At 38.2% G+C, this 23,070-nt stretch overlaps 1 protein-coding gene across 2 annotated transcripts in view; it reads left to right on the top strand.

Moving 5' to 3' along the window:
- The first annotated feature begins 13,496 nt into the window (after positions 1–13,496).
- Positions 13,497–23,070, top strand: part of Gsk3b (glycogen synthase kinase 3 beta) — a 185,246-nt gene continuing 175,672 nt past the window's right edge. For both annotated transcript variants that reach the window (XM_063225026.1, XM_063225024.1), the window contains exon 1: positions 13,497–14,615. In XM_063225026.1, the coding sequence (XP_063081096.1) occupies positions 14,528–14,615 (88 nt within the window). In that variant the 5' untranslated portion in view covers positions 13,497–14,527. The remainder of the gene's footprint in view (positions 14,616–23,070) is intronic.

Genomic DNA, 23,070 nt, shown 5'->3' with positions numbered 1-23,070 from the left:
CAGAATCATTTGCTTGATTAATAATTATTTTTACACCAAAGGGAGACGCAATATTAGCTCCAGCTAAATTAAATAAAAATTTAGGGTCAAATCTCAATGCCATAGTACATAAAAATTGTTAGAGTTGCAGGCAAAAGCCATAAATTCTACTATGTTAACATCAGTTCTTAATAAATTTAGGAGGAATTTTACACAGCACAGTGAAAAGTGGATACAGGTCAAAGTGACAAGTGTGCTCGCTTGCTGATTTAGTAGATGACACCCATGAAATCTAGACCAAAGTGGAAGCAGAATAAAACCTGCAATGTTCAAATGGTTCAGAAAGGGAGTAAGAAGTCATCTTGTCCTCTTGTGCTTACTTACGAGAGACCTATACTGAGAACAGGGAGAACAAACCTGAACCTCTGTTGTGAAGAATTTTCAAGTGAAATTCTGTACTCCAGACTGTGTCGGGCAGTCATGTTAATGGCTTATCCCTTGAGCCTTGCCTCCTTTTCTTGCATCAACATTATTTATTTTTTATTTTTCCATGTTAAGTATAACTGACAAAATCATATGCAATTAAAATGTACATTATATTTTGAAATACTCAGATCTTGTGAAATGCTTATTACAATCAAGTTAAAGAACAACTCCATCACTTCATATACTATAGCAATTCTTAATTTCCTTCATTTAGAAATATTTTATGATAGAATGAATTAAAAAACACTCTTAACATGGGCTTGGTGGCACATGCCTGTAATTCCAGCACTCGGGAGGCTGAGGCAAGATGGTTCCCACAGTTCAACGCCAGCCTGGTCTACAAAGTGAGTTCAAGCTCAGACTGAACTGCACAGAGAAACTTTACCTCAAAAAGGCAAAAAAACAAACAAACAAAAAAAAAACCCACACAAAATAATGGAATGCCATGTACCCATGGCTACTCAATGAATACTTTTTAATCAATATGTTAAAGCTGAATTAAAAAGGTTAATTATAGTTTTCGTGTCTCCATTTTTGAAACATAAGTGGGTACAGAAATTTTGTTCACCTTCTAGGTATCAATACACATCTAATACTATAATATTTATTATCAACTGTTAAGCACTGTATGAAAGATAAAACCCAGGAATGTCTTCCTTAGCAAGATTGTTAAACAGTAGTTTGGGTGCAAATCAAATACTTTCAAAATTACCCTTTGAAAGACATTAAATGTCAATAGATTTAGTCCAGTCAGTCATCCCCTCTACCTTTTATCCCGTATTAGAACATATAGTTTTTCTTTGGCTGAACATTTGAAGGAGAACTGTATCAACTGTATTTGACTTGTATTTATGTAGCATATTGTAGAAAAAGAAAAGAAAAGATGGTATGATGACATATGCCTGTCATGGCTGAAGCAGGAGAATTGTAAGACAGAACTTAACCCAGGCAACTCAGAGATTTAGTGAGACCCTGCCTCAGAATAAAAATAAGAAAATCTAAGAATGTAGCTCAGTGTGAAGACTCTGGGGTCAGTTTCCAGTGCTGCAAAACAAACAAGGAAACAAACAGAAAACCAAAAATACACTTTATGTTTTAAACAACTAGCAGTACCCTCTGTTTAGTGAAATAATCATGCAAATAAGAGCGTTGAAGCAATGGGAACTACCAAGTGCAAGAATAGCAGATCTACTCATGTTCTTCATGAGTTAAAAAACCTAAGTATGCATTAATACACATAGTTACATTACTTGGATTTCATTGGCTCCTGCCTCAGCTGACACCAGACCCCTAGCTCCTTGCAAATTTCTTAATCATAATTTCCAGCAGCACCTAAGCAATGTTTTACATGGGCTCAAATCTTGTACACTGTTGGTGGGAATGTAAATTAATACAATTATTGAGAATGACATGGAAGTTCCTCCAAAACTAAAAATAGATCGGCCACATGACCCTGCAATCCCACTATGGGGCACATATCTGAAGGAAATGGAATCAGGAGATATCTGCATTCCCACACTCACTGCAACACTATTCACGAAAGGCAAGATATGGAACCAACCAAGATGCTTATCAATGGATGTGTAGATAAAAAATGAGACTATTACTCAAGCATAAAGATGAAATCCTGTCATTTGTGGCAACATAAATGGAATTAGAGGATATCATGCTAAGTGAAATAATTCAGGCACAGAAAGACAAATACCTTATGTTTTTGCTCATTGTGGAAGCTAAAAAAGTTGATCACATAGAAGTAGAATACTGTAAAACACAGGTAGTGGAGAGAGGAGGAGCAGGGATAGTGAGTTGATAATAAATATCCAGGGCTGGGGATTTAGCTCAGCGGCATAAGTGTCTGCCTTGCAAGCACGTGGTCATGAGTTTGATTCCAGGTACTGACAAAAAAAAAAAAAAAAAAAGAGAGAGAGAGAGAGAGAGAGATAATAAACATCCAAACAGTTCTAGAGGTCAGGAAGTAGTTCTAATGTTACACAGCACCATAGGGTAACTATAGTCAGGAGTCTTAGCCATACATTTCAAAATAACTAGAAAGAAGAGTTTCAAGGTTTTCTAAATAGAGAAATTATAACCTTTAAGAAAATGGAAATGCTAACCTGATTTTGTCATTACACATTGTATATATGTGATCAAATTATAAAACTGTAGCCCATAAGGAAGTCCTAATGTATGTTAATAGAAAAACAAATCTTATAGACAATCGTAAGAATATCTTCTGCTGAGGTTTCTGTGTCGTTGAATACTGCTGACACCCATCATTGAGCCAGCACCATCAAGTCAGGCTGTCAGCGTCTTATTCTAGATATCTGATCAGTGGAGATATCTGATCTCCACTGTAGCCCTCATGGAATCAAAGTGCTTCTGAAAGCCCCTGACACTACAAATTACGCTATATTTTACGCAAAAGTGGAGCTAAGTCCCAAATCTCTTATTTTTGGATATTTTGTGATGTAATAGTTTAGTAACTCCTATTTCTGCTTTTGGTGCTCTTAAAGAAGAATCTTCAAGAGGAGTCTTGAAGAATACCAAAAACTCTTGAGGTTACCAGAGTATGAACTTTCAAGATAGGTAATGTACTGTCCCCTCAATTCAAGGGTGATATCCAAAGTAGGTTAAGAGAGGCCAGGGATTTGGTTCAGTGGCATAAGCACCTGCCCAGCAAGCATAAGGTCCTGAGTTCAAGCCCAGGTCTAAAAATAAATAAATAAATAAAGGGAGGGGGGCGGGTTAAGAGCCAGCACATGAGCTCTGACCAGACAGAACACTGATTGGGGAACCAGAGCAGTGTAAACTGACCAAAAAGCAGCCAAGTCAAACCCCTTCCCTCCTGGTATTTGCAGATCTTCCAACCTTTCCAGCCCCTCTTATGTAAACTGCCTCTTGCCAGCCTGACCTCAGCACTTCAGTAGGTATGTGTGCTAAGTCAACATTTGGAGCCAGTGGTGGACACAGCTTTGTCTTAAGCTATGATTCTGTTACATGTGAATATGTCTAATTTGAAAAATTTGATTCCCAGTTTATATTGCAACAACAATAGCAGACAATTTTTAAACACAAGAAAAATTTCAGAAAACCAGAAAATTAATAACACAACAGTTTTTACTTTTGGACATTTTCTGAGTACTTGTCCATATGCAAATAGTTTTACAAACTTATAATTTTAATGGTTATAATTAGGCTTCATTTTTAATTACAATCATATTATGCATTTTGCCAACATTTACTGAGCTCCTACTATGTGCACAACATCAACTGAGATTGAGGGCAACGCTTTATACAACCATGGAATTCCAGTTCAGGCAGGAAGAAAGCCAGATACTGAGGCAATCCATGTGTATGTCCTTTGGCAACTCCCTGTTGAAATTTTTTCTGTGTAATGGTTTCCCTTGTGCTTAGAGTCCTTCACTTCAATTCCCCTAGTGTTAGAGTAAAAGCTTAATTCTGTAGAATAGTTCACTTAGAGCCCCAGCTGCTATGGCTCTGTTGGAGGTCTGCTTCTAATTCTTAGAAGATCTATCCCCCTTGGGCCTTGCAAATACTTTTAAAGTACAGTTGAAGAAACCATCTTTAGGTTACACATTCACAGCAGTATTCTCAATTTGCTGTAGGCAATTGTATTCCTTTACATCTGGCAGAGTTCTGGGCACACAAGCACTTCCTTGTGGAATCAGGATGTTCTAAAGTGTGCCTTTTATATTCACCAGAAGCCAGTAAAATTTGTATAGCCATAGACAATGTGTTTAATGATAAAAATTAGAATAACTAGCACCCTCTTGGTAGGAAGACTAAAACTAAAAACCATATTTAACCTGTGAAATACTGATTAGAAAAGCAGAAGGATGTGTTCAGTATTAAGTATGTGGATTCTCCAAAAAAGAAGAAAAAGAAAAAAAAAAAAGAATCAAGTTACATTTTGCATAGAGACAAATTTTCTGTGATGAAAGTGACCATTATGTATATCTAAAATGTACCAATACTGATCTTTTTCTTCTTCTGGAACAAAGGAAGAAATAAATACAAATTAGTATTTCCCTAAAACATTTGAATTCTTCTAAGGTAGTTGTTTTGGGAAATGTTTATTTTTCTTAAATCATTATTTTATTTATTTTTTGCAGCACTGAGGATTGAACCCAGGGTTAATGCACAAGTTCTCAATTACTGCTTTTATCAAGTACTGGACACTACTAGTGCATACACATATAAATTATAAAAATAAGAAACAACAGATGTGGTGAAATGTTAATGGGTTTATAAGTCTGAGCTGTAAACTCCTTCCTATAAGAATTTTTTTTCGTTTGATATCTGGCACATCCTTGTAATGTCTGATTTGGACATTACACAGAAGCACACATTCCTCAGGCTTTATGCATTCCCTCCCATTTCCGTTCAGAATTCCATCCTTTGGGGCACAAGAATGACGTCACAGTCATGATATATCTTGATGGCCACAATCCAAGTGAAACTCTAGCTTGATTTGGGGTGGAGGGATTGGGGTGGGGGGAGGTACTGTGGTTTGCATTGTTCTTGGGTTCATAGGAATTCTTAAACTTTTTAAATTTATTTTTACCCTCCCAGTCAAGACATTGAATAGCCAAGAAACAGAATGGCAATTTTCTTGTCACATTCACATTTGCCACCTACAGAATATAAAGACTTAAAAGAGTTTTGTTACATTTTGAGAAACGTGAGCTTTGTCTCCATTTAAATAAAATCTGATTATTTCTGATTTGTGGTTGGGTACTGAAGTCCTGAAGTATTTGTTCTAACACAATTTCTCCGGCCTATGTTTATTACAATATTTTAATGCACATAAAAGAAAACTGAATTACCTAGAATCTGTTGTAAAAGAATATGCTTAAATCAAAGTTTTCAATTAACGTGTACTTATTTCAATTCATGTGAACTGGCTATTCAATTCCATGTGAAAATATTGCAATCTTGTCTAAAAAAGTTCTTTTCAAATAATGTGAATGGAAATGGGGTAAGATTCAAAATAATCTAATCAGTAATAATACAGTGAACCACTTGATTATACCCTTAGAAGCAAAAATGTGACAAGCACAAAAGAATGAATTTATCAAGGATTTGTTTTTATATTAGTATACTCCTTTAAATGGTAAATTAGAGTATTTATATGATTTATTAAAGGCTTGATATGAAACATTTAATATAGTCAGTTTGTTTCATGGCAGCAGTATTCAAGACCTTTTTCCTCTTTTTTGTGGGTAGTCATTCCTTATGTTCCCAGTTGGGAACACCTCATTGGTTTTAAGAAGCATGACAAAAAACGTGCTGTCTCATTAGCCTGGGCACATTTTCAATAATAGGAAATGTCACACGTATTACTTTAGAGGTTGTCATATAATGGAATATTTTACATGTGCTAAAATACCTCCTGTAACTCTCTAGCTACAGAACAAAGCCCAGGTTTCTAGGAGTTACAATCAAAGTTCCCCCATTCTGGCCCAGAACTACCTTCTACAGCTTATCTCCAAGTCTTCTCTAAATAGCTTCCTGTTCCAGCCAAACTGGTTCTTCTGAAGTCAGATGAACACTCACCCTGTTCCTAACTGCTCTGGAAGTTCCACCCACCCAAGGTTTCTCAAATGGGTTGAAATTGAAGTGGTGGAAAACGTACTTGCCCTGTCCTTTCCCCATCTCCAAATCCTATTACTCACCCTTTACAAATCACTTGAAGTGTCCTTCACTCATCTAGTAGGCATAAAACTATATGATTTATTTGAGCATATTAAATAGCAACCAAATTAACAAACACTCTGTGCTTACAAGTTTTGCATGGATTCAGAATGTGACTTTTATTATTTAACTTTTCATGCAGTTGTTTCTCAAATTCCCCAGGGGAATAGCAACCTTCAGGCACTTTTTTATATTACATGTTTAGCAGGTGTCTTGTACTTATGTTCTTATCAGTATTGGCTATTTCATTAACTTATAAGATGAAAGATTATCAGTAATATTTTTGGTTGGAAAGCTTTTGGAGAGTTTGTTAAGTTTCACCATACTTAGGGGCTTCTAAGGAACATGTGAATCAGCAAAGAAATGTGAGGGGGCCAATATCCTCTAAAACAAAATTGTTAAAATTTTGTCTAAGTACACTATTTTTCTAATTTATCATTTCCAATCTTGATCCAGTTGTACTTATATTAAGCAGGACTGGAAATATGATATATATACTTCTCAATTAGTACTATTTCAAAAATATATTTGAGTTGCTTTTAGTGATTATACTTATTTTTACTGTGACTAATATAGTCATCTATATTTTATTATCCAATATTGTTTTCTTTTATTTTTCTTGGTCTAGATTTTGTATTTTATGGACCACCTCTTTGTTTTTGAATTCCTTGCTACATACATTTCTCTCATTGCATATCTTCTTTTCCTTGAATGTCCGTCCTTCTAATTTTTGTTTAAACTAGTGTTTCACATATTAGTTTTCCCCTACTGATTTTTAATTACCATGATATGTACATTATAAAATATATGCAGAAAAAAAAGATGAAAGGCATTATAGTTTAGTTTAAAAAAAAAACAATTCCTTTCATTATTTAAAATCCCACATATTTTTGTTCTGAACCTCCACATGTCCCTACTTCAAAAGATTATTACCACTGTGAGATGCATGGTCTTTAAACGTTCTGGTAACTGTAAAGGCTTCTTTCTAACTCACCTGCACTTCCAGTGTGAATGAGAACTTCCTATTTTGAAAATTCTTCCTGAATAAGGAGAGATAGGGAGATGATAATCAAAGGGTACAAATCCACATTAAATAGGGGGAGTAAATTTTATTTATTTTAGATCTATTGTACATCATGGTAAACATAGCTGAGTATTGTATGTTTCAGTATTGCTAAGGGAACAATTGCAAATGTTCTCATTACAAAAAACTCAACTACCTTAGGTTACAGTAGATCAATTAACTTAATAACTATATTAAAAATTCTAACATTACCTTGCCCTCCAAAAATATACATATATATATATGCCCTCCATAAATATACATATATATGTGTCCTCCATAAATATACATATATATATATATATACTTTACAAAGCTCTTCTCCCCCATTTTGGAACTATGGATTGAACCCCAGGGACTTGGCATTGACCTACATCCCCAGTCCTCCTTTTCTTCTTCAGGGTCTTGTTAAATTGCCCTGGTTGGGGTCACACTTGTAATCCTACTGCTTCAGTCATCCAGACTGCTGGGGTTACAAATATGTGGCTTCACCACACCCAGTTTACAGAGCTTATTCTGAGTTCAAACTTTTCAGGTCCATTTGTCAAATTTGACAAGCAGCTTGTTCTTACTGAATGATGTAACTGACAGAGAGCTCCTACCAGACATGAAAATGTCAGCTTTGCCATTTTGCTTGCGTAATCTATAGCCTGTATTTTGTTTGCTGAAACAATTTTTAGCAATCTGAAGTCAATTTAGTTCAAAACCAAATATGACCTGGAAATCCACTTAATTAAGCACAAGGAAGTGCCATTACTTGTTAAGCACACATAGTATACTGCTGAGAATTTTAAAAGGAGGGCATCTTGAATTCATGGCCCCTTTCAGACTGGATTCATCCTCTACTCTGAAGATAGCTGTACTGTGGGCCACAGAACACTTGATCCTTTGATATAGCAACTGAAGAGGTTGCTAGTGTCTACCAGTAAATTAATCACTGGAAATGTAATTGCTTGCTTTTTAAGATAAAGATAAATTCTAAATGTTCTAGCACTTTAAAGGACTATCTTATCCAAACTGTGGTTAGAAGTCTCAGGAGACCATCTGGTTAACTATAGTTCGGCAAAAAGGTATCTGTGATCTTTGGTCTTCCCTCTGCCAGCTCCATCTGTGCACATCCCTTCCTCTCCCTTGAAGGCTCAAGCAAAACAGTCATCTCTGGAAGGCCATCATTGATCTGTGTACTTCTGTTCTCCTAATATATGACATTGCATCTTACAAAGAATTTCAGAGCTGGATAAGTACTTACCAAATGGATGTAAGTGAATTTTGATGAATTTTGGATGATTTTCTAAGAAGAAAGTCAAGGCTAGGTTACCAAGAGTTAAGCCAAAGGTTTGAAAACTTATTTTCTAGTTGTGTGACTTTGAGTAACTTACTTCTCCTGTTTCTGTTTTCTCATCTGTAAAACTGAGATAATTTGCATGTAATCTAAAATCAAAGTATTGAAGCAATTGGTTGACAGCAGGTGGGAAGATAAAGTTCATGGAAACAATCAGTGACTGATAATTTCAGTGGTTATTTACTTTTAATCAGTTCTTATCATTATATGTTCTAGCTGCCTAGCACAGTACCTGGGTTGAATTCACTATTATTATTAGTATTTATTTTTTGAGACAGGGTCTCACTATGTAGTACAGGCTGGTCTTGAACTTACAGCAACCCCCCTACCCCAGCCTTTTTAGCCACCATGCCCATGCTTGCATAAGTGATTGGAAATAACTGACAGCATTTTGGGTCCTCATACCTTCCAATACATCTTTATCCTCTATTGTCTATAACTTTGCTACATATTCCACAGAAAAATAATCTAAAAAGAAAGATCCATAGTAGCAACAGAATCCATCTAAACAAGCATTTTTAGATGGATTCAAGGAGGCAGTTTCAAGACTAAACAGAAAAAAAAAAATAGGAAATTGGAACATGTTTAAAAACCCTACTAAAGCCAGATGTAGTGGTGCACACCTGTAATTCCAGCACGAAAGAGACTGAGGCAGGAGGATCGCTCCAAGTTTGTGGCCAGCCTGGGCTACAAAGTGAGTTCAAGTGTAGCCTAAACTGCACAACGAAAATCTGTCTGAAAAAGACAAGTAAGGGGGCTGGAGATTTAGCTCAGCGACATAAGCGCCTGCCTTGCAAGCAGGCAGTCATGAGCTCGATACCTGGTACCAATAAAAATGAAAAAGACAAAAAAAAAAAAAAAAAAAAAAAAAAGACAAGTAAAAAATAGAAAGTATACTGAAGACTACTACTCAGAAACTTGCCCCCTTCTCCCCTAGGAGGCAGCTTTTTTAATGCCAAAAGAGATTGGGTATGGTTGATACTTTGTATACTTTAAAAGTCTTCTCAGGATGAGCTTCACCTCATCTAGAAAGTGGTTCTCCAGAAAATCATAGACACTGGAGTCTTTCTTGGTAGAGCCCAAGGCCTGAAGATCCAGAAGAGCTTGGTTCAGGGCCTTCCCTAGGGTCATGCTCCACTCATCCTCAGAAGATTTTCCCACATCTTGGGAGACAGCTTGGCTGCTGTATCTTTAGGGGATGCCTGGCACCCTTGCGTTCCTCCTTGGCCAGCTAGAGGAAGAAACGGTCCATACTCTCCACAGCCACGTCATCATGGTCAAAGGTATAGCCCAAAGAGAAGTGTAGGAGGCCTGTGGGTGCAGATTCACTAGGTGGTTGACAGCAGCCTCCGTCCTGGTAGAATAGTTTTGATAAATCTGAGAAGTCAGGGCTGGTCAGCAGTAAGGACCTACCTACAAAAGAATGGTATTGGCTGGTTCTAGAGGCCTGGGATGGGTGAGAAGATGGCCCCAAAACTTGGTAACTAGAAGGTGGATGGAAGACTCAAGGGAGAGAGACACCAGTCTGTTCCATCCAAACACCTGAAGCAAGGGACAAATTCACGAGACCTTTGGACACAACGCTTGCTGCTGCACTGTTAGACCTGCTCATACTTTCTTCTAGTTTCAATTAAAAAATGCAGCTCAGTCATTTTGAACATGTCATTTAGTCACTCTGGTCCGTAATTTTCTCATTTGTAAAAACAAACCAAAAAAAAATAGCCTCTCTTATTTTACTGGGTTGAGAACCAAATGATATGAAGCATTTTAATTTATATGAAGCCTTGTGCATTTTAATTTATATCTATTATCTCAGAGAATGCTCACCAACTTTTTTTTCCCCACTATACCACTTCCCTGATCTATACCACCTGGCCTCCTACATTTATCTTTTCTATCCTTTGGTTTACTGTCACTTTGATTTAAAATCACTGATCTCCATAAAAGGCTGTCTGATGACTCCTAGAGGACATCAAATTGTTATTGTTATGGCCATATGCACAACTAGGGACACAAAGCACAAGGTACAAGGTTAATGTTAGATATCGGATAAAGAACGTAAACTACACCAGGGGAGGTGAAGACTGTGCAACCGAGAAGTCTGGAGCAGAGATTAAGAGCACAGGAGCTGAATCTTGGTACTTCTATTTTAGTTTTGTGGACCCTGGGTAAGTTTCTGTATCACTTTCCTCATCTTAAAAAAGGAGATAACAACTCTCTTTGTGAGACTGCTGTACATTTAACACACTGTAAACACCCACTAACTAGAATTATAGCTAATACATGATTGGCAGCAGGTGGGAAGGTGAGGTTTAGGAAACAACTAAAGATTATATATATATATATCCCCTTTCCAGTTATTTTGTCTTATTATTAGACAGGGAGATTCTCCCCCTAAAATTCCCTCCTTTTATTTAGCCTTTAACATTTTTAAAAACAGAATTTCAAAATACTTGAAAGCAGCAACAGCAGTTAATCACAACCTTCAGGTTTTACTTACATACAAGAATAGCCATTTCCAGTTCATATAACCTAAAGATCTGTTATTTTCCTGCTGGCATAACTGGCAGTAGGAATGGAAAGTTAAAAAGAAGCAGGAAGGATTTAAAGCTTTTCCTTAGTTTTCTAGGCATAGTAGCAGAGGTCTTTCATAATACCATGAAGGGGCACTATTCAGATAACAAAGTTGTCAAGTAATGAATCTGCTTTTAATATTCTTTATCCCCTCCCATGGCATCCAGTGATCTCCTGTTCTTTTAATTGCAAAAAGTAAGAGCTTCTACTGCTCTTGGGCTGTAAAACCTATGCTCAGATTTGAGATTACAAGTCAAGTGGATGTTGGCCCCATCTATTCTGGTATGCCTTTTACTTACGTTTGTAGCGTTTTGGAATATTGGTTGTCAATATGTTAAAATTTAGAGACCTCCACACAAAAATCCCACTTTAGGGTTTCTCTTGGGAGGAGAAAACAGTATTTCCTAATACCAGATCCACATTCCTGAGGGAAACACTCTGCAAGGGCCGCAGGTACTCCTTTTCCTAGTGGAACGCATACTGTCTATATTCCTTATCAGTGGCCATTGTCCCAACTCACTCATTTACCAGTCTCATTTGCTTTCCTTTTCTGGCCCCTGCAGACATCTGAGTCTGCACACCCTCTCTGGACCTTTCTTCTTCCATCAATGCTTACTTTGTTCAGTTCCAGGTCCTTCATCAGTTTTTCAAAGGAATAGGTAGGCAATCTGATACAGGACATGTAGTTGGACACACGCTTTCTGAAGATAGCATCTTAACAGAAAGAGATGACTCTGCAGGTGGAAATTACAAGCACCAGTGGATTACCACCAGGATGGCAAGTGTCCATTCTACCTTCTCTAGTCGGTGGTAGCCAGGCCTCACCATTCTCAGAACCAAAGGAATCGGTCCTCCAGCAGAACAATGGACACTAGCCTACGTGGGAAACCTACTCAACACTTTCACACATCAGCCTTGTTCCAAAGGACTCAAAGCTACTGCGGGAGGTTCTGACTCCCTTATCCTTAGAGCTTCGGGATATCCGGGCTGACGACATTTCCCCTCACCTGCCTTCGGAGCCCGGTTGGCGCTGGGCAGCGGCGCCAAGGAGCGCGCGCATATTTAGTATTAGCTCATCTCTCATGGGCGTTTCCAAACGCCAGGCCTGGTGGCACACACGGCGCAGAGGACCTCGCTATCAGGGGCCCCAGGACTAAGCAGGGTGCGGCCACTCAAGGTCTCTAAGCTTGTGGAAGCTTTGTTCACATTTCTGCGTCTGACAGCTCGTACCCAGCCTCACGGCTCCTGGGTCCATCCAGCAGCCCTTGGGGGGAAGAAGGCCCCTATACTCCATAAGGGCAATCCCGCGCAGCAGTAATCCTGGGGTGCGCAGAACGAGATGCGCCCCGCGAGGGAGCTCCCTGTGGGTGGGGAGCGCCCCGAGCCCAGCCCCACAGACCGCAGCAGTTTCGGACCAGTCGTGCAGAGGGGCCCGCGTGTCACATCTGCGGTGTCCGCGTTGTCTGAGAGCAGTCGCAGACTAGTTCATCGGATCGGCCGCTACGGCCCAGGTCCAAGCTCCTCCGGCTCTTGGGACCGAAGGCGGTGGCCGGAGGCCAATCGTAATGCAGCTAGGTCTAGCGATTGCGCAGCAGTGAGTGCCGATTGGCTGCCGCCGCCGGTTTCAGCTTCCCTCCTTTTGCCTTCTGCCCTTCTCCAACTCCAAAGCTTCAGGCCAATGAGACGGTGCCTTATAGACTAGTTCCCTTGCTTTTTTTCTCCCCGCCTCTGCAAGGTAGGAGACATTCTGACTGGCCAGATGTCCTCGGCAGTCCCCTTTCCCTCACCAATCACCGGGAGAGATATACTCTCAGCGGAGTTTTCCAACCAATTATGAAGCTGCCGCGGGACCAAACCTCGCAGCTTCTCCCGCGACTCTAGTTTTACCATCCTTCATAACTCTTCTTGCTTTTTCCTGAGAGCCAACAATTCTGATTGGCCACGGTTGCTATTGTCGAATTTCTCTTCCAGCCATCCACAGAATAGGGCAAATCCACCTTTCTGTGGCCGGGCGACCTTCGGCACTTTCCGCTCCTTGGGCGTGGCTTCTCCGCGATACTTTCTAATTGGTTCTTCAGGCCGATCGGGTTTTTCCGGGAGAAGCGGCAGAGAAACGACTTCGGTGATTGGCTCCGCTTTGGATTTCGGCCTCCCTGCAGAAAAAGGGGGGCGCGGGCTCGGACGGCGATTCCCAGATGCCTGTTACGCGGGCGGTGGGGCGCTGGGCGGTGTAAGGCTGGGCGGGGGAGGAAGGAGACGGGGGACGAGTAGGAAGGGGGAGGGGGAGTGGGAAGCGCTAGGCGGCTGCGCAGACGGCGCTCCTCACACAGCAGCCCCCGACCCGGGCGAATGCGGGCTTGTGCCGCCGCCGTCGCCGCCCGGGCCGAGTGACAAAGGAAGGAAGGAAGGAAGCCAGGAGGAGCCGACCTCGCAGCCGCTGACAGGGCTCCGGGCCGGGGGCAAAGCGCGGACACTTCCTGAGCGGGCACAAGCGCAGGCGAGGGGCGGAGGGCGGCCGTGCCGGTGCCGCGGACGGGGGAGGGGGCCCCCAGGGACGGAAGCGGTTGCTGGGTTCCCATGTCCCCGGCGTATGTGAAGCAGTCGAGGAGCCGCCGCCCGGAGTCTGAAGGGAGCTGCCTCCGCCGCCGCCGCCATGGCCGCTGGATCCAGCCGCCGCCTGCAGCTGCTCCTGGCGCAATGAGCAGAGGCGCCGCCGCCGCCGCCGCCGCCGCCCGCCGCTGACTGACTGACTGACTCCGCCGCCCTCCCGGTCGCAGGGGCCCTGCCGTCCGCCTGCCCGCCGGATCCGGTCGCTGCCGGAGTCGCAGCGTTTCCCGTCGCATCTCCGAGCCGCCACCTCCCTCCCTCCTTCCCATCCCCCTTCTCGTCAAGCGTGAGACTCGTGATCCTTCCGCCGCTTTCCTTCTTCATTGACTCGGAAAAAAATCCCCGAGGAAAATACAATAATCTAAGTACTTATTTTCAATCAAGTTATCTGTCGCCGTTTCATGTGATATATATATATATATATATATATATAAATATATATTTTTAAGGTTCCCCCTTACCACCCCTTTTCTTCCTTCCCAGAAAAGGGAGGTGGAAGAATTATATTTTTCCCTAGTTCCAAATCATCTATGTGTTAAATATCCGTACCTATCTTGAAGGCGAAATACAGCGCTGGCTTTAAGAAAAAAAAGCTATAGAAAAGGAGTGAAAAGCCAAGAGAACGAAGTCTTTTTTTTTTTTTTTTCCTTTTCTTTTTTCTTGTGAGAGACTTAATGCTGCATTTATCATTAACCTAACGCCCCAACATAAAACAAAAGGAAGAAAAGGAGGAAGGAAAAGGTGATTCGGGAAGAGCAATCATGTCGGGGCGGCCGAGAACCACCTCCTTTGCGGAGAGCTGCAAGCCAGTGCAGCAGCCTTCAGCTTTTGGCAGCATGAAAGTTAGCAGTGAGTATCGATTTTATTTTATCCCCCTTCGCCACCACACTCTTAAAATAAGAAACCTTGCACTACCAGGGTCTTTAATTTTAGACCTTCTGAGAGAACAATCAGAGGTAATGGAGAAAGGACAAAACCTGTCTTCAGCAAAGATGAGGCAGCTCCCTCTTGCACGCAGCCTCCCGGGTCTCGTTAACCTTGACTTGGGGAGAATATAATTTGGATGAATCAACTGGAAACTTAACTTGTTACACTTTTCTTGTTGTTGGTAGTCAGCTCGATGGTTTCCACGTTCGAACGGCCACGGAAGTGATTGCTTACCTCTCCTTTTGAGCAAAGAGGACAAGTCTTGATTTATAAACCATCACGTACATGTGTAGGGTGTATGTCTTCTGATATAAGGGACGATATGTTAGTTTGAGTCTGAAGAGTTACCGTAGTTTTGTGTGCCAGCCTCACTTTTCTTGGTGAGGGGCAAGCTGTGTGACTGTACAAAGTATTTGTTCTTGATCTGAAGAGGAACGTGCCTGGGATTCGCGTTTGGAGAGAACATTGATCCTTTTAGTAGGGGCGGGTGGGAACCAATAAATATCCAGGAGCAGTTGTATCTCAGAACGCATCGTCTTCACTTGAATAAGTGATTTGTTATGTTATCTCCTAACCTGTTCTGACATTACATTACTCATCTGCTACCATATTAATTTGTTTAATCAAAGGGTACCTTGGAAGTACCAGTTTTGACTAAGGTTTGTATTGTCATAATGTCAGATCCTAAGTTAAATGTTAATTGTCACTGACTCATTGTCATAGTAGATTAGTTTAGAGGTACCATTGCTTTCATTATTTGTTACGTGTTCTGGAGTACAGTACTGAGGTTCTTTTTCAAGACATTTTAAAATACTGTAGCATTAGTTTCCATCGATTTAGCTGAGTATGGGTATAGTTGTAACAGTATGGGTTTAGGCCTTTCCAAATTAGTTGTTGCCAAAGCCCGTGATCCTGGCTGTAAGGATCGTGTTGGGCAGTGTTTAGCAGTGTTAAAGGTTGTGTCTATCTATGCTGTACTCTTGCCCTGAATTTGTCCTGAAAAGTCTGTGTTCTTGAAGTGTTTGGTATACTAAGTATATAATGTTTTAATGCATCTATTTGTGGAGATGTTTATGTGGTATTTAATGCCAGTTTGTTTAAACATACTTTTCGAATTTGATAAAAAAATTCTGTTTCCTTATTTTCCACAAAAAGGGGTGTAATAAGGGCAAGTTAAACTATTTTGTCTACAAAAACTGAGAACCGGAGAATTGAGATTTAAAAAGTTTTTTTTAAAAAACTCAAATATGTACCTTGTTATGTGAAATTGATTATGTCCTTAAGCAATGTAAAATTGTTACTTTTAATTGAGCTCAAGATTTCAATTCATTCAGGCTTTTAGAACTTGCCTGAAACAGGATAGCCCCAGGTAATAACTAAAAGGGAGATTATTTTAAAAGTTAGTTTTTCCCCTCAGTGACCAACTAATGCAGAATGTAGGCTGTGTGAAGAGAGAAACTGACTTTCATGTTTCAAGGAAGGATCACACTTTCTAAGCACTCCATGGGGTCGTTTGAAAAGATTTGTTTAAATTCTGGGGGCGATTTTCAGCTATGGTGTAGCAGATCTTATAATAGCTACTTAAGAGCCTCTTGTACTGGAGTGTTTGTATACTTTACATCTTGGCAATAATAGTTTAAAGACCACTCAAAATCAATTTTAGGCAATTCATTTATTAGATGCTTTTGAAAGATTTCTGTAGATAGATTATAATGCTAAATTTTGGGACCTTTCATTTTGTTTCCAGTATTTTCTTAGAAAAGGACTCCTTAGTTTTTGACAGATGGTGACCCAGGGATACAGTGACTCTTTAAATGTGGAGGTTAAAAGGTTTAATTTTATATTACAGTATAGTTAAGTTTAACATTTAAAAGTTATTGAATGCAAACTGTGGTTTTGGCAAACTTGACCCTAATTAACTTAGAAAAACAGGAGCCCTTTACCATTTGTTAAGGTATTAGTGTTCTAAGGGACCCTTGTTCAAGACAAAGCTACATAAGAAATTATAGTTCTTGATGACAAAATCCTATTTAATAATAAAGGCGGTTATGAGAAAAAATAGGAAACATTAGCATGGTGATTGTATAATTATAAAATACAAATTGTATCCTTTGTTCAGAGGCACAGAGAATAAATAGATGAGAAAGAAGGATTGGAGAAGTAAGATTTCTGCAGAGAAGGTGTGTTTTGAAGTGGGTGTTAAAGGAGAGAAGCATGAAGGACTTTAGGTGGAAAACAGTGTACAGAACACTTAGGTGGTGAATTTTGTGAGACACAGCAGGAGAATTGAAATCTGAATTAAAGGGACCTTAACAAGAAAATAAGAAGAAATGAAATTGAGGAATATGGGAAGGTTACTTGAAAAGAGAGCAAAGGGGTCTTGTAAGTTTGGTTGAGGTTCAAGAGAGATGTGGATTTACTGTAAATTGCTGAACCAGATATTTGAAGATGATTTGGACAGCTGAATTGATGAATTTGAATAGAGAGACATTAGAGGCTTTTTAGGGAAATAGCAGGGTATTTGTTGTTAATCATGAGAGAATAAAATGAAATGTGAAAATGGGGTGAAAAAACAGAATTGAGGTACTGTGTGAGTGAAACACTGGAAGGACTTTGGATTGGATTGAAGGGAAACATTTGTGAAGGAGTCAGGAGTTAAAAATAATCCGTGAGGTTATTGGTCTGGAAGACTTGACCACTGAGTTACATTGTTAATTGTAATAGGAAAATTGAGAAAGTGCTCAATAAGAGGGTAGGCATGTTCAGTTTTTAAAAATTTCATCTACTGTGAGTTCTCTTGAAATTTAGCAGCTAGCAGTTGGCTGCTGGCAGTGGTCTTTAATATTCCAGTCCATTAATTGCACCATTTCTCATTTTTCTACACTTAAAAATGAAAGATTTATATTTCAGAGCAGTAAACTAAAAGTTTTCATTTAAATGTTTTTGATTAAAATTCTAAAAAAAACCTTCCTAGTGTAAATTCAAAAACCTCATACTCAAAACCTAATTAAATATTTTTATGCTAGTTTATTTGAAACTGATGAAAATACTAAATTGTGCCTTAAACATTTTAGTTTTTTGTGATATTGGGGATTATTCTTGGCCTTTTTTACTGAATTACATAGTTAATCCTTTTTAAATTTTTTTCTTTCCTCCCCCCCCCCCCCCCTTCTTATTTTGTGACAGAGTACCTAGTTGTTCAGTTGCCTAGACTGGACTTGAACTTGAAGCATTCCTACCTCTGCCTCTTGCTTAAAACTTGTTTTTCTAAGATAATCATTATTCTTAGGTTAAACTTTGCATTTAAAATAAGTGATAATATCAAGAGATCGAAAAGCTTGAGCAGAAATTAAAAGTTGATTTTATTTATTTTTCTTTTCTTACCTATGTTTTTACATAGGTAATTGATCAACATGTTGAGGCTTTTCACTTATGTGTTTTTCTGGAAAATTTTATGATTTTAGTTTTTAAATTGACACCTTTGATCCATGATGTTTTTGTTCGGTTTTGGTTCTGGTATTCAACTCAGGGTCCTTGCATTAAGCCACATCCCCAGCCCATTTGAGGCAGAGTTTTGCTAAGTCACTAAATTACCAAGGCTTGACTCACACTCATAATTTTTGTGCTTTAGCCTCCACAGTGCTGAGATTACAGACCTGTGCACCACACTCAGCTAAAAGTTGATTTTATAACAAGTAATTTTGCCTTATTTGTTAAGGCATTTAGCACAAGTTAAAATCAGAATAAATATTTCTTTTTACTTACTATGATGAAATCAACTTTTCTCTTTGTTCACATTCAGGCCTATGTGTTACTTAAAAACATTAATACCTATGCTCTTCCTTCTTTAGAGTCAAATTACTGTTTATTTAACTCACAGTAGAGCTAGTAAGGGACTGCCTGTGGCCATTTGAATTTAGTAGTAAATCCTTTTGGCATACTGTGGAAGAAAATTTAATTTCTTAAGTTCAGTGCTTAAATATAAGATTTGGAAAGAGGAAAATATGCCAATGAATATCATTAAGTTGTTTCTTCATATAAACTTTTTCCTATCAAAATTTTTACTAGCAAAGAGAATAATTGACATGCACATTATTATTCTGTTACATTGAGTTGTATGATGGTTAAACCTGAGGGTAAGTAGCAATTTAGTCACTCTGTTCCCTAGGAAGTTTAATCCTCCTGTGACACCTAAAAACTAGGTTATTAGAAAGTAGCAGCTTAACATGAGATAAATGTGAGACTGAAAACTAGAACCTTATTTTTGTTCCTTTCCCAATTAGACCTAACCAGATTTGTTAACACTTAAAATGCGAAATAATTACATGCTCATTGTGAAGAGTTCAGACTGAGGCACAGAAAGAAACGCTAAGAAATGACAGTAAGACTCAGGCACTAGAAAGAAATTTCAAAGAAGCCCGAAGATTCACAAATTAATTTGTGACTGATTGGATCTGCATGTAGAAAATGAAGTGACCATCTCATTTCACTTGCAGGTCAGCCTGTACTTGAACTCTGCCTCTTACATTGTTCTTGAGTTGCAGGTGTGACATACTGTTTCTGGTAAACAGCAAGGCTGGGAAAGCTGAAAGTTTTCAAAGTATCAGTAGCAGATTCTAAGAAGGGCAAAGCTATATTTTTGTGTGAACTTTGTGCAGCATATGTATGCTGACTGTGCTATAGCTCTATACGTTTAAATAGGATTGAGGAGATTGTGAGAGAGGGATGGGGTTGGGCTAGATTCAGACTTGTGCCTTTTCTGATCTTTACCCTGCAATGGAGGGCAAAAGCACATGGTTATTATAGTGAGTGTAGATACTAACCTGATTACCTGGAGATCATTTTATTAAGAACATACCCACTACAAGTATATGAACTTGATGGAACAAATAATTTAGCATCATGTTGTAGCTGACTTGTGGGGTATTTAGGGTGTTGGAGGTGGAAGGGGGATTCTGCAAGCATTCAAGAATAAAAACATTTTCATGGTTCATGGTTTTTAAAGTAGCAGTTGCAGTCTTTGTCCATATCTTTGGTTGTACACATTTTCCTTAATTATACAAACTGTCTTTGAAATTTGTTGAAGATGATGTAGGGATGTGCTGGTTACTATGAATAAATGTGTGTATGTGTGTAGGAGGGGTTCTCTACATGGCTCCAACCCTTAAACTTAGAAAATAATAGATACTTAGTTCTAATATTTATTAGTGAGCTTTTGATTTAAAAAATAACTACTCAGGACATAATGGGCATTCAGTAAATTATTCCAGTTGATATGCTTATGTCTGTGAGGTACTTGGTCTGGGTGTAAAATACAGATACACAGCTTTGTAGAGTTGTGTCCTTAGTATGCAGTCTCCTCACTATTGCTTGTATTTTGGAGAGAAACGATAGGAAACTTACCAATTTTTTAAGTCATTGAATCTTACATTTTGTGTTTAATAGTTTTTTTTAGCAGTTTTGAATATTTTTTCCTTTTGTTTCCAGGGTACCATGACTAACAGAGGTATAAACTTGAGTCCTTATTTTATTTTCTTACTAACATTGTCTGGATTTTATCCTTTTGAATCAGTATATTATGGTAGTAAGCAAACACTTCTAAAAAAGAATTTGTTTCTAGAAACATATTTTAGATAATTTGGTAAATGAATTTATAGGCCTAGGATCGAATGGGCATGTTCTAAAGCCAGAAAAGTAGTAGGTAGTAGGCAAAACTATTAGAAATATTGTTTCAGAGAAATAGCACTAATACTGTTTTTCATTCCCATTAATTGTTGCATCATGGCACAAATCTTGTTTAACAAGGTGAAAATAAATAGATTTGTTTGATAGAAAGTGGCCAAGAATAATGTGATTAACATGTGATGTGGCTGTTGAGTATTTACTAAGTGCTCTGCCAACTTTTTACATGCAGTTTTCTTGTTTTAAACTGTAAACTAGCTATTATTGTTATTTCCACTAATAGATGAGGTAAATGAGATTCAGAGATTTAACAGCTTGTTGAAATTTCTTAGCCAGACCCTGTTTCTTGGCTAGGATTTAAACAGACTTTAATCCAGAGCCCTTGCTCTTGTTTTGTATATTTTATAGAGAATGGATTGCTGTTAACACCTGTATTCCAGAGGCAGTGCTTTTTCTTTTAATGGTACTCATTCAGTGATAACTCTTTCAATGACAATTTATCAGGGACCTGCAAGATTTTTAAGATTAGTACTGTCTTGAAATTAGCTCTAGGCATACTTATTAGCAAATATAGTATTTATTCATTTATAGCTATATTAGAAAAAAATCTTCAATTCCTTAAAAATTTCAAGGAAAACTTACGGCTAACTTTTAACAATGAATTTGATAGGGTTTATGCTAACATAGTACTGTTCTTTAATGGGTCTGAGAAATTCTCAGGGGCTTAATTGGCTTAACTAAAAAAGTTGAGGGTTTCAAGTAAAACAACATTTAATAAATCACTCTAGAAAATTGCTTTTGTTTTCAACTTAGTGTATTACTAAGCCTTTAGTTATCTACTGTTATATCTCTTTACTCTGTAAAATCAGTTAGATCTTTAAATTAACCACTTTCTTCATGACCTGTTGAGATTATTGAGCTGGGCTGGACTTTGTGGAGGAAGCATTTAACTAATTGGCGGTGCTGGAGTGAGACCTGGCATCAGACTGACAGTATTACCAGCTGGTAAATTTGCTTGCCACTTGACATTTCAGAACTTTCATGCTCCACATGCTATTTAAAATGAAGAAAAGAGGAAAGTTTAAGTTGATAGAGTTTCAATAATGATAGATAAATTATATGTACATAGTAACAGCAAGGGAAGGTATCACAACCTAACATATGGTAATAACCACGATACTATTGAGTACTATGTCCTAGACAATTTACATGCCTAATTTATTTACATATTTTGCTTTGAAGCAATGTAAAACATGGTTCAAACTTTAAAAGGTTCAGTGAAGTTTTCCCATTTCTGATCTTGAAACTAGCAGTTTGCTTTCCTAGAGATAGCCACCAGTGTAATTTCTTAAGTATCTTTCCATAGGTATTTTGAATCTTTTTATAGGTTAGTAATCTCTTTGATGGACTTGTGTTTTGTACATGAGATCCTAACTTAGCACTGGTTTTAGTAGAAAAATGTTAGAATTAAAACAACATTTAATAAATCACTCTAGAAAATTGCTTTTGTTTTCAATTTAGTATATTACTTAACCTTTATTTTTCTGTGAGTGGATGGAGAGTAAGTGTAAGGTGAGAGCTATCCTTTCAGCAATTCGAGATAAATGTTAATAGTAGTCTTAAATAATGAACACATTTAAAATGTATTCCACTCTGTAAATGTTTAAGGAATTATAGTGCGAAGTTGATATATATTTTCTTTCTGGAAATAGTTGTTTTTTTCATAATACAGAAAAAGGCAAAGGATAATATATTTTTTTCTTTAACTTTCTGTTTGTCTCAGATCTTAGATAAGAAAACCTGTTCTCTTGAGAGATCAGAGGCGCAGAGTACGTCACTGTCAATAAAGCCTGTGCCTTTTACCTCTTTAAGAGCGCATGGTTTCATTCTGCTCCTACACTAGCATTCCTTAGTCATTAAAACTATTTTTTTAGGAAGTAGTATATTTACATGGTTTAATGAAATCAAATTGTACAGAAAAGATTATAATGAAAAGTAAACATCCATCTTTCTGATCCTGCTTTTCAAATGCAACTTTATGACTGCTTGTTCCTCTAGTATTTTTTGCCACTTTTAATTTATTTTTTAAAATTAATATTAAATGTTATTTTTTGACTTTTCATTGTGGTAGATATTATTGCCATCTCTATCCCCTTTTAGCTGTTAGGCTAAAATAATTATGCTGCTATTTTTAGTTACATAATTACTTAAATTATTCTTAGCATCTAGAGGCTAAACATTCTTAGTAGGAACAAATTACAGTGATGTATTTTCTTTTCAAAACAGCTTCACTGAGACAATTTTACTTGATATAAAATAGAACTGTTTGAAATATACATTTTCAGTGTACTCGCAGTTGTATATCATGACAATCTAACTACAGTATATTTTTAATATTGTAAAAAGAAACTTTGTAGCCTGTAATCATAGCACTTAGGAGGCGAGGCAGGAGGATCACTGTGAGTTGGAGATCAAGCTGGGCTGCATAGTTCAAGGTCAGCCTCAGACTGAGTGTCTCAAAACAAACAAAGCCCCAAATAAATAAGTATAAAAATAAACTTTCTATCTTGTAGTAGTTATTCCATATCATCTCCTTTCCCCAGCTATAGACAAGCAGTAATCTCTGTGGGTTCCTATTCTAAACAATACATATAAATGAATTTACACAAACATTTTTTATGTTGACTTCTTAGCA

The sequence above is a fragment of the Cavia porcellus genome, unplaced genomic scaffold, assembly GCF_034190915.1.
Source record: "Cavia porcellus strain 051 isolate PalLab524CR breed Dunkin Hartley unplaced genomic scaffold, mCavPor4.1 scaffold_15, whole genome shotgun sequence".
Taxonomy (NCBI): Eukaryota; Metazoa; Chordata; class Mammalia; order Rodentia; family Caviidae; genus Cavia; species Cavia porcellus.
The sequence above is the reverse complement of the archived record's forward strand: the minus strand, read 5'-3'. Positions and strand labels throughout refer to the sequence as shown.